Source organism: Abramis brama, assembly GCF_963993115.1.
Source record: "Abramis brama genome assembly, chromosome: 24".
Lineage (NCBI taxonomy): Eukaryota > Metazoa > Chordata > Actinopteri > Cypriniformes > Leuciscidae > Abramis > Abramis brama.
The window spans coordinates 4,452,209-4,469,709 of record NC_139986.1 but is presented as its reverse complement, the minus strand read 5'-3'; the positions used below and the strand labels follow the sequence as shown (position 1 = coordinate 4,469,709).

At 38.7% G+C, this 17,501-nt stretch overlaps 1 protein-coding gene and 1 long non-coding RNA gene across 2 annotated transcripts in view; one reads left to right on the top strand and one right to left on the bottom strand.

The window, feature by feature from the left end:
• adarb2 (adenosine deaminase RNA specific B2 (inactive)) overlaps positions 1 to 13,629 on the top strand; it is a 187,889-nt gene extending 174,260 nt beyond the window's left edge. Inside the window, exons 8-10 of the mRNA XM_084102441.1 lie at positions 4,102 to 4,283; positions 8,094 to 8,275; positions 12,212 to 13,629. Coding sequence (XP_083958567.1) covers positions 4,102 to 4,283; positions 8,094 to 8,275; positions 12,212 to 12,379 — 532 coding nt within the window. The 3' untranslated portion in view covers positions 12,380 to 13,629. The remainder of the gene's footprint in view (positions 1 to 4,101; positions 4,284 to 8,093; positions 8,276 to 12,211) is intronic.
• On the bottom strand, positions 12,183 to 17,160 carry LOC311075217. The gene is made up of 3 exons (XR_014604441.1): positions 17,033 to 17,160; positions 12,395 to 12,491; positions 12,183 to 12,307 (listed from the first exon to the last, which is right to left on the bottom strand). It is a non-coding gene; the product is annotated as an uncharacterized lncRNA (long non-coding RNA).
• Positions 17,161 to 17,501: the final 341 nt, after the last annotated feature.

Here is a 17,501-nt window from a genome sequence, read left to right as displayed (position 1 = left end):
TAGTGTGTAAGAGTTAGTGTAACAGCTGATGTGAGCGGATGAATATTTGCTGAGGTATTTTTCCAAGAGAGTGTGATCACTCCAGTTTCAGACATTGTGTCACTTTCACACGCATTTATGAATGTGTGAATCACACTGCCCAGAGATCACTCACACACACTCACCGCGCACACACATGCACGCGCGCGCGCATACATACACATATATACACACACACACACACACACACACACACACACACACACACACACACACACACACACACCTGTGTCTGAGCTGACTGCCATATGTTTGATTTAATTACCACCATCAGTTGCTTCTGTTTGTTTATGTGCACTTTGACAAACTGAGAAGTGTGAACATTTCTGTTTACTCGTACTGTCTATTACACACACTTCTTGTAAGCAGAAGTCAAGTCTATGATCTGTTGATATCATGATTTTAGGTTAATACTGAGGTAATATTCTCAACCCGTACTTTTAACTAAAATTATTATAATAAGAAATTGTATTTTGCATGTCACTAAGCACATTGTCCACCCACTTTATCATTTTACAACAATTTTGTTTTGTAATTCCTAATTTTCTCAATGCTTATTCTCATTAGATTCCCATCACTGTAATACTGTATCACAATAAAAAAAGAAAATGCTGTAATACAATGATTAAAAAAAAAAAAAAATCAGCATGAATTAAAGGCGGTACAACAAAAACTACCATGCACAATCAACCGTTTAAATGTACATAATGCATGGGTATTTTTTAAGAATTTTTTTTTTTACAATAATGGGAATTTATGCCAATTTCCTGAATGTATTAAAATAGAAAACCACCTATGAAATTTTTTTGGGAGAGAACATTTTTTTTAAAATCACAATATTATAAAAAGATAATATTTTTTTCTTTGATTTTGAGGTGACGTGACCTGCATGTTTTTTTATCATAATTTTTTTTTTTATGAGATTCATCCAAGTATTAATGCCTCTCAGAGCATAGCAACAGTATCTAAGGGGCGGGGCTTAGCAGAGGCTAATTTCAGTAACAGGGAAAATACACCTTTTTTTTTTTTTTCTAGCAAGCTCTTCTTCATCTGCTCTTCCCTCATTGAAATGTTTGGAACCCTAAAGTGTGCGCTGTAAACATGATTACAATAGAAGCAATACTCAAATGAATACCTGATTCCTGTCAGTAAATCACTAAGCTCTACATGTAATGTGTGTATGTTAGTCTGGACACATCGACAGAGTCACACCGAGGTGAAGCTCTCTCCCCTGGGCCATTCATTTGACCAATCAGATTGCATCGGCCAGGACCACAAGGGTCTGACTCTATCTGGCTAGGTCATCGTACAGGGTTAAAGTAATTACTTGTAAAAAACACACACAGAATAAGACAGAATAGAGCATCCAGATCTTTTTTCTGAGTGCCACTCCTTTTCCATTCTATGTCCCGTTGAGTTATACCACTCTTTTGTTGAGCCCACAACTCAGAGGAGCCGTTGATCAAGGTCACCATCAAGAGCAGGTTGGAAAACAGCTTTAAAGTCCTTATAGTCCCTTATAGACCAACTCCATTCATCTCCACTGCCCTCAACCAGCGCACCCTGTTTTTCATCCTTACTCGCAGTCATTTTCTTCATCCCTTCATCATTTTCCCTGACCTCACATCATTATCCTCCATCATCATCCGCCACAGGAAAGCTGCTCTGTAATAATGGGACCTCACTGCAAAAAAAACTATTTTCCAGTAAATATTTATGTCATAAGATTATTAAGAATAAGAAATATATAATATTGTGATATAAAATAATAACAATAAAATAAAGTAAAATGTATGTTATTATGTAATAAAAAATACAATTAATACAAATTAAATTTTAGATATATTCAGAATATAAAATAAAATGTATTAAAAAAAAAGTGTCAGATTAGGCCACACACCAATAACATTGCAAAAAAAATATTTTCTAAATATGTATTTTGTTTCCAGTAAATATTTATATAACATAAGATATTAATAAGTAATATAATATTTTAATATGAAATAACAATCAAAATTAAATAAAATGTACTTTATTGTATTATATTTTATAAAATAAATGTAATAATAATAATAATAATAATAATAATAACAATAATAAAATAAAAAATATAAAAATATTAGATATATTAACAATATAAAAATAAAATTAATAAACATTATCAGATTGATAGGCCTAATGGAACATAATGGAATAAAATAAAACATGAAATAAAATAAAAGTAATATTATTATTAAAATTAAGTATCAGATTGATAGGCCCCACTGCAATTACATTGCAAAAAAACATTTTCTTAAATATTTATTTAATGTTTCCAGTAAATATTTATATAGCATAAGATATTAAATTAAAATATTTATATAATATAATATTATATATTAAACAGAAATATTTATATAAAATGTATATTTATTTCAGTATTTTTTATAAATTATTATTAATAATAGTAATGATAATAATACAATTTATAAAAATAAAATATTAGATATATTAAGAATATAAAATAAAATTAATTGATAGGCCTAATGGAACATTATGAAATATATCAAATAATAAAATAAAATATAAAATAAAATTATGATAAGGTATTTGTCATATTATTATTTTTTTATCATAATTGTGTTTGTATAACTTTAGGTGGCATTATTCCCCTGGTAATTTTTTTTTACCCTGGACTCGATACAGTGAGCTTCCTACATTTGCAGAGTTATGGTAGGTGTTATGGTCTGGAGGCACCTTATTAAGGTATGCCAGGCTGATTGAGTGGAGTGAATGTTTAATTAAGTTGATGAGTGCTTTAATTGAAGGCATAAATGGCATGCCTGTGAATATGATCCGTCATATTCCATTTGAGTTTTATGTAGATGAACACATTATTTTAATGGTCCGTCGTTTTACAGCACTGGAGAGAGGGGGGGCAAGAGGAGGGAGATGATGGAGATGATGGAGGGATGAGGGAGGTTAGGAGGAGGGTCTCCCGTTTGCGTTTCTGCAGCAGCCAGATGGCTTTTCTTCAATGAGAATTAAAAGATGTTTCTAATTCACAGCGTTGCCTCCTGGGTAAATTAATATTGCAAGCCCAGTCATTTCTGTTTTGCTAGAATCTCAGACAGAAAGAGAGAGAATAGAAAATAATTTTGTCTGGATACGCAGGAGATTTCACAAGCAGATTGTTGCTCAGGTAAACGGATTTGAGACGCTGGGCGGCAGCTCTTAAAGAGCGACCTGTGTTAATTGACTGCTTGGGAAAGCAAAAACTATAATGGCTTATTAGTCATGAACAGGGACGAGCAGAGAGAGAGAGAGAGAGAGAGAGAGAGAGGGGTGCCTGCAATCATTACTGGCATGATAAAGAGACATTAATTAAGCAAAAGAACAGTGATGTAAAAATTAGCTTAATATTTGTAAATGATTGCGCTTTTCATAAATTCATTAGCTTGCAGTCTGAGGTTAAAAACAAAAATGTTTATTCAGTCTGGTGAGATTCTGCCTGAATTAAGCCTGTGATCAAATGCATCTTTGAAAAATAGCCATTTTGTCATTTATCTGACATCTAGCAATCAATCCATCCATCCCGCCCACAAAATTGGCACAAACTGGCTGAAATCACAAGCTCCAATCTGATTGGCTCTCTTAACGTAATTTTCGTGAATACTGGACACTTATGAAGAATACATAGTTGCTGGAAATCACAAATGTCAGATTTAGCTAAATGTGGTTTACACCTGTTTATCAGAAGTCTTCCTGTCTAAAGGTCTGGTCACAAAATGAGAAATCATTTCAATAGGAATACACGCGATTGGGATTTTTTTTGTGAGGGCAAAAGCTCTGCGCAGATTTCAGAACGGTTCAAGTTTTTGATACGCTGCATGCATTGATTGTTTAAAAGTGACTTATGTGTAAGCTGTGTATCATACATAGCTACACTATTGACAATGGACGTGAAATTTCACCAAAATATTGCTAATGTGTGTCTGCTCTTTAAGTGGGCGTAATATGCTCAACTACACAAAAGTCTGGGGCGAGACTACACTTTTACTAACCCCTTTGCACTCTCTACAGGTGGAATGTGCTCGGCCTGCAGGGGGCGCTGCTCAGTCATTTTGTGGAGCCGGTGTATCTGTACAGCCTGACGGTGGGCAGCCTGAGACACACGGGTCACTTCTCGAGGATGATGAACCACCGGCTGGAGAGACTCGGCCCTCTGCCCAACTGCTACCGCCGAAACCAGCCTTTACTCAGCGGTACTTTCTTTTCTCTATTCACTAAATGTTAAATAGATTCTGAGCAATAGTATGTTTAACAACCGTGTTTGTTTGGTCAGTTAGCATTATAAAATATTAAGGTCCCTGCTCAAATGTAGTGTAACTGGTCTTACTTGCACCGCTCCGATCAGGATTCAAACAAGCATCAACTGGCATGGGAGGTGGGATTCATAGGATGCTAAAGAGGGGATGAGAGTAATGGAGGCTAAGAAGTAAGAGCTGTGCATGTAAACCTCACTCCCATGGCCTCAAGATTCGCTCTAGTAACTTGTTAGCATACCCACCTCCCATGCCGGTTGGCTCTGTTTCGAATCCCGCTCAAAGTGGTGCAATTGCTTTTTATTCTCTACAAAATGTCAGAGGGCAGCACTGAGTCGTGTCATTTACAGGACATTCGTTCGGAAGGATAGAAGTAGTAGCGGATCCATCATTGCATTCAAAATTTAGTTAACTTACTTGCTTACTTCCCTCCACAAATTTGCCAACCTGAACACATTTTTTGTAGTCTTTCAAACACGAATTGTAAAAATGTGGGTACTTTCTGATCTCCTTATACTATCAATTTAGCTTTTTTTTTTTTTTTCTTCCCTTCTCTGTTTCAGCGTGTTTTGTATTGCTCTTTCCGCACTCTTCTAACTACTGCACAATACATCACGACTACGCATGTGTAAAATAGGCTAGTAAGAGCTATGAATGTAAACCTCACTCCCCTGGCCTCAAGAGACACGCTAGACTAGAGGCTGCGGTCTTTAGCGTTCTTGTTAGCGCCCCCCTCCCGTGCCGGAGACCCGGTTTGAATCCCGCTCGGAGCAGGTCGAGTAGGATTGGTTACATTTGGTGCCGTGACCCGGATGGGAGTGAGGTTTAAGGGGTCGGGTGTAACGTAGGCCAGTAAGAGCTGTGCATGTAAACCTCACTCCCCTGGCCTCAAGAGGCGCGCTAGCGACTGACATGCCCGCCTCCCACACCAGAGACCCGGTTCGAATCCTGCTCGGAGTGGGTCGAGTAGGACCGGTAACATGTATCTCCACCTAGTGGACTCCTCTGTCTCAGTTCACATTGCGATGCGCTGTTGAACGTGCACTGCCTGAGCGGATACAAAAATTGGGCTGCACGTCAGTACTAGACCCTCCTGATGGCGAAAATTATGTCACACAGACTGTCGCGAAACGAGGACAAGCAAAGCATACTTTGGGCTTTACACTAGCAAGCCCAAGGTTATGGGTTTAATTCTAAGGGAACACACATATCAATAAAATGTATAGGTTGAATGCACTGTTTAACCTCAGACCTTGCCAGTGCTCTAGCAGATGTGACTTTAAGCGCACGGAGGACATTCTGTCTCGCTCCATCACTTTGTTAAACTGCTCTCTTGAGCCTCAGTACGGCAGACGGACTGCTCTATTGGATCTACCCATCCTCCAAGTCAATCTCATCAAACACCTTATCACTTCCATTGAAGAGGAGAGAGATCCATTCACTCTTCCTCTCACGCCCAGTGGGCCGCATGTCTCCGGCACGGCCCTTTTCACCACCATTGATGAGCTTCTCTTCCTTTGTCTGGGCTCTCTTGTTGGGGAAAATGGACTGGTTATTTTAGGCATCGCCATCAAAAAGGGTGCAGAGTTCCCAAGAAGCGTCCGAGATCTCTTATCATAGAGGAAGCAAAAGTGAGACTGTCCTCAATGGTCAAACCTGCACTAAACGCTCAGATGCTTTAGCATATATATATATATATAGTAGATTAGGTATAGCTGTAGGCCTATCTCAAATACAATATCACAGTTAGTGTTTTAGCAGCATTCTAGTGTAAAATACTCTGCATGAAGGATAGACAAAATCATTAGTGTCAGTAAATGAAGACAGCTTGAGGGAAAAGGTTATTTCCTTCAAACTTTTCCTGTGACTCATTATTTGTTTATTATTGACTCATTATTTAGTCATACTTATGCACAGAGGAGGTCATTAAAATGTGTTTTACTTAACGTAGGTTGCATTTTATTATGCAAATATTAGATTGAAGCTCCAAACAACAGTATGTTTACAAACAATGTACTGTATAATAAATGTGCAGAATTTGAAGGCGCTAAAAGGTTAATAAATATTAAAATAATATACACATACATAAGATGAAAACTAGTCTTCCAAGAACAATGTTTTATTCAACATGAAGGAGGTTGTAACCTCATGGACACCATGTTGCGATCACATGACCAGCTGTGTCACACAATTGAAAATCCATTCAGACTGAATCCATGAATACACATTTAAAAAAGAAAAGGAATAAAAGATAAACTAATGCAGTTAGTAAACAAACTTAATGCATCCAGGCCAGTAGGTGTCAGTATAAAGTCCAAAACTACCAGGATGAAGAAGAGCTAGCAAAGCATTAAACAAATCACACTAGCTTAACCAAGTTACATAACTAGTTTAGGCAGCAAGACTTCTGCTTGACCAGCATTAAACCAGACTAGACCAGCAAATGGACCAGACTGGAAACTCAAATTCATGTTGTAGTGGTGAAGGTGCCGTGTCTAAATGGTAACCTTCATACTGTGAAACTCTTACATGATTCACTCAAACCCCTACCCTTTGACAGCAAAAAATGAGATTGCAGGACTTTAGTGAGGACGTCCTTCAAATACGGGTCATACACTTTAGCACATCACTTTTAGAAGATACAAAGTGGCACTTAAGAGTAGCTTTATGTCAAATACAGAGCGATCACATTTAGCAGCATCTTGTGTAAAATGCTCGGCATGATGGATAGACGACAACATTGTGACTGACAGTAAATGATGAAGCCTGCTCGAGGTAAAATACAAATTAAGTGCTCTATTATAGACATATAGGGATAAACGGAATGAAGAGTGTGAAATGACACCGTGAAAGAGTGAGCGAGGTTCCAAGAAGGACGCTGCGTTACGGCATTAAAGGATATGCACATTATAATAGCAGACCATTTAGTCCACCTGTTTGAAGCCCTGGATAGAGATTCTGAGATTTGCAGGAGGATTAAAGGAATAGTTCATCTTAAAATTAAAATGCTAACTGCTCTTTTTCAGGATAGGAGCTCCAGCAAATAATGCATAAAATGTGTCCATTTCCTCACACAATGTAATCACATGGCTTCATAAGACTTTGAATATAGCGCACAAGTCATATGGTCCATTCAGAGCTCGGCAGTCACAGGCCCCATTATCAAAAAATAGTACATTTCGGCAATATTTCTCAGCAGAAAGTAAGTCACACAGGTTTGAAATGAGAGTGGATCAGTAAAAGATGACAAAAGTTACATTTTTGGGTGAACTATCCCATTAGGGCTGCTTAAAAATGAGTCCACTGCTAGCATGTTTTGCTAAACATAAACACCAAATTTTTCAATATTCACAGTAAATGACTTTGCAGTAAATATTAGCACAGCTGTCAAAAATCTCTCCTTTATAAATATTCTCCACAGTTTAGCAAACATGCTACCGCATTAAAACATGTTACGCCATTGTGTTTCATGTAAAGCATTTCAGAAGTCGGCAGCACGGCTCATGCTATCATACTCTCCACTTTAAGGAAGAAAGAATGCCATGCTAATTGGTGTAGTGATGCGGCAATGATTGAGGAGCCCGAGAGATCCTTTGTGCCTGGAACCAGTGTTTACCTCAAAGATAGCACAGACGACACACAGACATGCTCGCCTGCTAATGAAACACTTCAGCAATCACATGCTAAATAGAACCTCCCTCGAGTGCTCCTGCTTTCTCTAAGTCTCGCTCTCTTTTCTTGCATGCGCAGGCCTGAGCAACAGTGACTGCAGGCAGCAGGGGAAGTCCGTGTGTTACAGTGTCAATTGGACGGCAGGCGACACCCAGCTGGAGGTTCTCAACGCATTTACTGGGAAGAGGAGGGACTCCGGAGCTCCGTCCAGACTCTGCAAGCATGCGCTTTTTGCACGCTGGATCAGACTCTATCGCAAGGTGAGCTTACCTTTGAATAAAAAGAGTCTTTTTATTTAACACAACAGACATGATGTCAGCATCTTAAATTGTGAAATGAATGCATGGATGCACACACACTAACTAGATTCAAAATTCATGACACACGTAGGCATTGCATTCTAATTGTTGCCACTAGGGGCACTATAGCAAGCATTTGCTTAAAGGGATAGTTCACCCAAAAATGAAAGTTAGCCCATGATTTACTCACCCTCAAGTCATCCTAGGTGTATATGACATTCTTCTTTCAGACGAATACAGTCGGAGTTATATTAAAAAATGTCCTGGCTCTTCCAAGCTTTATAATAGCAGTGAATGGCTGTTTCTTTTTTGAAGTCAATAAAAGTGCATCTATCCATCTTAAGTGCATCTGTCCATCATAAAAGTGCATCTATCCATCATAAGTGCATCATAAGTGCATCTATCCATCATAAGTGCATCTATCCATCATAAGTGCATCATAAGTGCATCTATCCATCATAAGTGCATCATAAGTGCATCTATCCATCATAAAAGTGCATCTATCCATCATAAAAGTGCTCCACACAGCTCTGACGGGTTAATAAAGGCCTACTGAAGCGAAGCAATGCGTTTGTGTAAAATATTTATATTTAAAACTTTACAAACTGTAATCTGTAACTTCCGCTAACTGTCATACGCGTGTTCACGAGAGACTGGCGTTCCAGCGTAGATGCACTTTTATGGACTTCAAAACAGAAACAGCCATTCACTGCCATTATAAAGCTTGCAAGAGCCAGGACATTTTTTAATATAACTGAAAGAAGAATGTCACCTAGGATGACTTGAGGGTGAGTAAATCATGGGATAATTTTCATTTTTGGGTGAACTATCCCTTTAACTGAAGAAATAACCTGATTTCCTAATTAAACACCACTAGCTAAATTATGTTACCACAACGTACCATACTCAAGTCAAAACGTTCAGCGTTTATCAGCGTTAATCATTCTCCATACTACACGGCATCTTAAAAAGTATGCAGTGTACAGTACATTCCGCACAGTATGCAGTACACTAGTATTTCATTACGAACATAGCCTTAAATTTGGCCTGAAACAGGAGTTGCAATAGTCTTTTCTTCCCTGTTGTGATGTATATCTGAGTGAACCGGCTCAACCTCGGAGCGGGACTTGATTTGATCCACCGGGAATTGATTACATCGTTGTCGTTTGTTAATTGCTGTGATCTCATGTGAGTGACAGGTTGCTGTAGGGGAGGGATAATTATCCTGCCCTCGCGCTGGTACACTCATCAGAGAAGAGATGTCATTGGGAGGGGAAGGGGAAGTTCATGTTTACTTAACAAATAATGATGTGCACAGATAAATAATTTATAATAAACACTGCAATATTGTGTAAAAAAAAAAAAAAAACTGCCAATTTTGATTTCATGGTGACTTTTATAGCCGTTCTAAGGACGGTTATATTTCCATTTGACCTTGGTTCGGCACGGCAGGATTACAAACCGTTCTCGGCCTGGAATTCTCCGCACGGTTGGCTAACGGTTGTTTACTTCGCTCAAATAGCGCGCTGGCAGCCAAGCAACAGACAGTGACCAATCCTGAGTGGTGACTTCACTACACGCATTCTCAGCACGGTTAGCCAACCATAACGCCATAACATCCTCCATAACGCGGTCGCTATTTACATCTCATATCGTCAGTACACTCTTGTGTCACAAAAGCAATGAATTTGTATGTATTTGTAATAAATTCCAAAGAGCTCCGTTATCAGCTCCACGGGGAAAATGAAACCATATCCGGACCTGCTGGGCCGGATCGGCTCGGAATGGACCGGTTAAGCAATGATAATGGTTTGGCTTGACGGTGGAGAAGTGGCTTTTAAGTCCCGTTCACACTCACAACGATAAATCTGAAGTCGCTTTTCTGTTGGTTTCTTTACTTCCATTAGTAGTTGCATCATATCGCTGCTCTTAAAGGGATGGTTCAGAGTAAAATCAACCTAGGGTCCTTTGCACCATGACCTTGAGCCAAACACCCCACCAGAACCCTTTTTTCTTTTGGTCGAACATTATTAAAGTTAGAGCTTATTTCGAGAAATCAGCCGAATGTCTTAGTGCAGGCGCTAATGGATCCAAGGCTGTATCTGGTAAATTACCCCACTAATAATGCCCAGAATGGTACCAAACTTCTACAGTAGTACAGATAGGTTCTATTCTCATAAAACGATGCATTGGAAAGTTTGTAAGTACATCAGGAGTTTATTTAAATAACACTTGCCTGATGGCTAATGCTACCGCTAACCCGGACGTCGACGTCACTTCTGTGAGTTGAGAAAAGCCCATAAAAGTCCTGCAGAAAGCGATGCATAAGGATGTAGTGTAATGACGCCCAGTTCCAGGAATGCACTAATATTTTCTTGGTAGTACCAGTTTGCAACAATTATTAGTTAATACTAAGTTGTTAACACTTTGGAAAAAATAATAAAAAATGCATCGCTTTCTGCCAGGACTTTTACGGGCTTTTCCCAAATCACGGAAGTGACCTCAAGGTCCGGGTTAGCGGTAGCATTAGCTATCAGGCAAGTGTTATTTAAATAAACTCCTGATGTACTTACAAACTTTCCAATCCCTCGTTTAATGAGTACAGAACCTATTTGTACTACTGTAGAAGTTTGGTACAATTCTGGGCATTATTAGTGGGATAATTTACAAAATACATCATAGGATCCATTAGCGCCGCCGCCTACACTAAGCCATTCGGCTGATATCTCGAAATAAGCTCTAACTTTAATAATGTTCGACCAAGGGAAAAAAGGCTTCTGGGGGGGTGGGGGTGGCTCGAGGTCATGGTGCAAAGAACCCTAGGTTGATTTTACTCCGAACCTTCCCTTTAAAGCTCATAACAACTTTGTCACACTTCCAGTGGTCACCAGAAATCATGTCCAGTCGCCAGGTATGTCGTGACACAGGGGGGGAGTTTTGGACAATTCTAAGGTCTCTGGTCGGGAATGTTTCCCGAAGGCAATTAAATGTCCAGGGACACCAGAAATCCCAGTGGCGCCCTTGCTGATCACTGCAAACACATGTATACACACCTTTAGGATTAACTTATTAGAGTGCAAGCAGTTTGAGGTTAGGGGTCTCGATCCATAGGACAATGTCTCAGGTCAGTATAAAGAACTGATAACACTTTATGTTGATGATCCCCAACAGACATACTGACTATAAGTAACTTTGCAAGTACGTGTCAACTTATTCTACTAACCCTAACCCTACCCCTAAAAGTCTACTAACACTCAACCAATACTCTCATGAGAGTTAGTTGGCATGTAGGTCCAACGTTACTTATGGTCAACAGAATATCTAAAGGGGACCATCAGAATAAAGTGTAACCAAAGAACTAGTTGAGGATGAATAATTCTGTTTTTATTAACCAGAACAGACAGCTCCCATTTGTTATGAGACGGGGAAAAAAAGCGTAGGGCAGAATTAGGCCCTCATCATGTAAATGTATGGGAGAGATGCCGGCTGCTGTACCAAATGCTGGCAGTTAAAATCTAATGACTGTGGAAATGGTAATCATCTTGAAAAGCACTTGAGCGGCCTCCCATGGCAAACGCTCAGCGCTCGCAGTCAGGGACGCAAGAGCACACACACTAATCTCCAAAGAAACTTTTCTTTTCTCCGTTCACCGCGCCCCTCTTTGCTCTCTGTTTTTTTTTTTTTTTTTGTGTGTGTGTGTGTGTGTGTGCGACAAAGAAACGCACAAAAGCACGGAGAATGTTCAATTGCTTGTGAAATTTAAATGGAGAGATTACACAGCTGCTCAAATGCCACGTTTGTGCCGGCTCATTCGTTTTGTTTTGCACTCTCACCATCTCTTCTGTCTGTCGAATCCCTCTTTCCTATCATTGTTTCTTTGGTTTCCTCTCTCTGTAGCTGGTGGTCCGTGGGGCGAGCGGGATGCCTCTGTACTGTGAAGCGAAGCAGGCGGCCGGCACCTACCAGACTGTGAAGCTGCAGTGGTTGAAGGGTCTACGGGAAGCAGGATTAGGGACCTGGGTCAGAAAACCTCCCGAGCAGGAAAACTTCACTCTGACTGTATGAATGCAGAAGCCTAACCTGGGCGTAATCGTCCTCTTGTCACCAAAACCAACTTCGCCTGCCATCCAGTTGCCACAGAAGCCCTTTCTCACCCACCAACATCACCAACATCCCACTGCCAAAAAATCTCCACAGGGAGATGACAAGAATCGCGACTAGGTGGTAAACCTTGTTCTGTCAAACTCTCATAAAATTTTAAAGGGGTCATGAACTGGGTTTTTAAATTTTTTATATTGTTGTCTGAGGTCAACTTATGACATTCGCTTGGTTTTTAGATTTTAAAACATAAGTAATAGGCTATTTTCTACCCTGGTTTTGAGCCTAGCTCCTGAAACGCTCGGTTTTTATGGGCGTCCCGCATTGAAGACTTGGAAGTAAACGCCCACTGCTATGATTGGTTAACAGTTTTGCATATTATAATGAGTTTCATGTAATGCGTGAATCGGTGGGCGGGGCTAAACAGGCAGTGTTGAAGTAGGCGCTGATCATCTTCTGCGGAGGCGGTGTTCGATACCCTTTGACGTCATAGATCCCCACTTTGAAAAACCTGTCGTTCGCTGTGCCTGGTGTCAATAACAGCTTTTATTGGACTAACAAGGAAGTTTTCAGTTCTGATACTTACAGGATATTCTTATAGTATGATGATGACCTCTTATATGTCAAATTTGATTTCTCAGTTCATCACCCCTTTAATTTGTCGCTACCAAGGTACAGGTGAGGTATGGAAGTGTTTTCTACCTTGCCTTTCATAGCTTCTGAAGGGTTAATGTAATTTTTTACCCCCAAACCAGTAAAGCCCAAACCCCGCTCCACAGGCGATTCTACAGGTTTCAGTCACAGATCTGATTGTCTACACAACACTAAAACAAATACTAGCCCCAACCGTGACCTGAGTATAGTGTTGGTAGCGCATTCTGATAGATAGCATTACTGTCGAGATTTAATCCCTCCATGATTCTGAATATTTAGACAGGCGACCGATAAAAAACTGATTTGAAAAAAAAAAAATCACGCAATACGATTAAATTACCCTTATGAATATTAACCATGGTTTTATGATAGTAAAAGTGTAGTAACCATGTTTTTGGCGGATTGATTACCATTTGTATAACCACAAATACCATAGTTAAACTATGGTTAGTGTAGTAAAACCATGGTTAATTTGAGGTTACCGTGGTTTAACTATAATAACCATGTTTGTTTGTTTGTAGTAAAACCATGGTTACTTTTCGTAAGGGTAATGTTCGTGCATCAAAAAAAGATCCTATACCCATCCTCAATGACATATCACAACATAACACGTTAAATATCTTATTCTAGCTAATCAAAAAAACTTTTCTCAACCAGTTAACGCTACGCTAAGCTAATAAGCTATGCTGTTAGTTTGCTAACTAAAGGTTAACACCTGAAAATGTTTAATTTTTAGCTGTGACAATATGTTATACGTTATTTAAAAGGCACTAACTAGCATAATTTCATAATTAAGAACAAAAACAACATAATTTGGTTTTCTAGCATTTCTAATCAGGCTCAGGATCGAATACCCATAAGTTCTCTCTGACAGACGTGCTGTGGTGTCCAAACAGGAGAGGATCTTACAGGACAGCGACAGCGATAGACCGTATTCAGAGCAGCGAGTATGAAAGCGAGGCTGTGATGGATGGACTTACAGTGTTTTCAATGGCATCCACTGTAAAAAGCTCCTAGATCCAGGGGCGTAGTTTGTGGGGGGGTTGGGGGGAGATAGCCCCCCCAATATTTAAATCTATGCATTACAACCCCCCCAATATTAATACCATGATCACATGAAAAATATGCAGAATAATTTTTTTTAGGAGGCATACCCAAACTTCAACCCCCCCAATGTTCAAACCAAATCTACGCCCTTGCCTAGATCACTTGTTATTTTCCACAGCTCATGTTGTCTGGGGTTTTATGTCTACTGAAATTTCTTGGAAAGATATTTTTGCAGTGTTTCGTCATCAGAGCAATTCAAAAACATGTGAAATAACAGTACAACCCACTGAAGAGATGTACGTCTATCCCTCACAGCCTCGCTCTCATTCCCATTAAAATTCAAAGATGGCGCTGCTGTGAATAAGGTCTATATATTTCCGGTAAAATCTCAGTGTTACGCCAGCTTCTGGTATAGAGTGGTGCATGGGTGACGTCACTTTGTAGGCCAACCGGCATTTAGCATCACGCACAAACCCAATAGGACTTTCCCATAGGCTTTTGGATTATCGCTAAAATCAAGCTCTGTGATCAACAAAAGTTTATGATGCTTTACAAGATAATTATCACGCAACCTTTATGAATTTTGAAGCCTAAATGCAGCTGCCTGAAGTAAAAAGCTAAAGGCTATAAACGAACTACACCACGGTCCCACGAATTCAGCGTCACCATCACTAAGCTTCCGACAACTCTGTTTTAACTAAAAACATTTTTGAGAACGTTTGAGTTAGAATAGTTTGTAAGAGCACAATTATAAGCACAACGATTCTGTAAAAGCGGACCGAGCTTACCTGTTCAGCATGATGATGTTTAATCTCCTCGACACGTAACAGCTTAAAAAAAATCACGAGTGGGGTAATATTGATGTATTTTATGTCGTGGAGTAAAACGTGAAAGCGTCTTGAGCTTGTGTTCACCACAGTCCTTATTTCTATGGGGTTAGAATTGTTGCATTATTCCAAATAAATAGATTGAGATTCACAAAAATGTATCAAATTCACAACTAAATAGATTAAGATCCACAAATAAATGTAAAGAGTTTCACAACAAATGATAAAACTCTCAAAAAAAATAAAATGAGATTTGCAAATAAAAACATATATTTACAAATGTGTTTTATGTCACAAACACAACTCTGCCTGGCATTTATTTGTGAACCGCTTTGATCTGATTGGCTCGAGTAAACGGTGGGTGGAGTCCACTTATCTGCACCTCGATGCTAGAAGTGTTTCAAAATCCACAGATGCGTCAGAGGATTTACAAATGCACAAGAAGAGATTCACAAATGTGTTTGTGACATAAAACACATTTGTAAATATATATCTTTTTTTTTTGCAAATTCATTTTATTTATTTGTGAGTTTTATACATTTTTGTGAAACTCTTTACATTTATTAGTGGATCTTAATCTATTTATTTGTGAATTTGATCATTTTTTGTGAATCTCTTTACATTTGTTTGTTAATCTCAATCTATTTATTTGGAATAATGCAATTCTAACCCCATATATATATATCAGCCATTTAACCAAAGCCCTGTTCAAAAAAAACCACTGACTTCAGGGCGATGGAACCGGAAGTGCTCAAATGAAACTCGCTTCAGCGTTTTGGCCTGCAAACATGTCAGACCTGCACCACTCTATAGTATTCTCCCATAGCAAACTGTGGTGGTAGAAAACTCTTTTCTAATAACTGCCGATCACAATTAATTATTTTATAAATTACAGTATAGTGAAACTCGAAAAATGTGAATATCGTGCAAAAGTTCGTTTATTTCAGTAATTCAACTTAAAAGGTGAAACTAATATATTATATAGACTCATTACATGCAAAGTGAGATATTTCAAGCCTTTATTTGTAATAATTTCGATGATTATGGCTTACAGCATATGAAAACCCCAAATTCAAAATCTCACAAATTTTTACAATTTTCATAAGCTGTAAGCCATAATCATCAACATTATAACAAATAAAGGCTTGAAATATCTCACTTTGCATGTAATGAGTATATATATTAGTTTCACTTTTTAAGTTGAATTACTGAAATACATGAACTTTTGCACGATATTCAAATTTTTCGAGTTTCACCTGTATTATATATATAAAAAACTATAGTAAACACAACATTTTTGTATATTAAATTAAACTATAATGCTTTAGTAATGAGTTCCAGAAGCTTTAAATACCTTTAGTGTGACGGTGGATTGTATCAATATTGCTTTGTCCTGTCATGCAGTACTAAAAGATACAATATCCATTATGTTTGGAAGCTTGTTTACGCCACAGAATAAAATATAAAAAAGGTAATTGCGACTTTTTATCTCAGAATGCTTGATATGAAGACGCAATTGTGAGTTATAAAAGTCAGAATTATGAGATATAAACTCGCAATTACGAGAAAAAAGTCAGAATTAAATGTTTATATCTCACAATTATGACTTTATAACACACAATTATGACTTTATATCTCGCAAATCTTAGAAATAAAGTCAGAATTGCTAGATGTAAACTCGCAGTTGTGAGATAAAAAGTCGCAATTATCTTTTAAAATGTTTTATTCTGTGGTGGAAACAAGCTTCCATAATTATGACATGTTGATTACCACAGAAAATAATTTGGATTTGCCTCCAGTATTCAAAAAAACAAAAATGTATGTTACAGTCACACACTTGGGTAGTTTGTTTCCAGAGCTCCCTGAAAAGCTAACTCTAATGTATGTAGTCTAGTTCTCGCGAGACTTTTGGCAGAACGAGGGTTACCAGCGACGTGATCGACAACAACGGGAAACGTGAAAAACAGGGACAATTTTCTCCCAACACAGCAGATGGAAAGATGGTCACCTCTCTCTCACTCCACTGACAGCTCTGCAGTCGCCGTCATTCAAACGTGTGTGTGTGTGTGTGTGTGTGTGTGTGTGTGTTAACCTTCGCCAAAGTGAAAGGCAGCCGCCGTCTTGTCATTATCTGGCCGTTTCCGGATGGCCTGCCCCTGAAGAGCTCCGACACGCTGTCCAATTAGAGGTCCTGTCAGAGTGATGCGTCCCTCATTTTCCTCTCTCTCTCTCCTTTGCCTCATTGGTACAACTTCAAAATGAGGAAAAAAAGGAACAAAAAAAAAACAAAAAAACTGTAGAGTTTGACATTGCAAAGACAGGTTAATTCAGCTCCATTTTGAGCGTGCAGACTAGAGGTAATGGTGACATACTAATGTAAATGGTGCCATTACGACACCCTGGGTCTTTTTTTTTTCTTCTTTTTTTTCTGAGTTGGTACAGCTTTCTGCTTTAATACCTCAATCCCGCTCACAGGTGACGTGTCATTTCTCCACTGGTTTCTCTTTGTGTGTCAGTGCTGTATCTTTACACACGGTGTTCTGGGCAGAGACCTGCGTGAA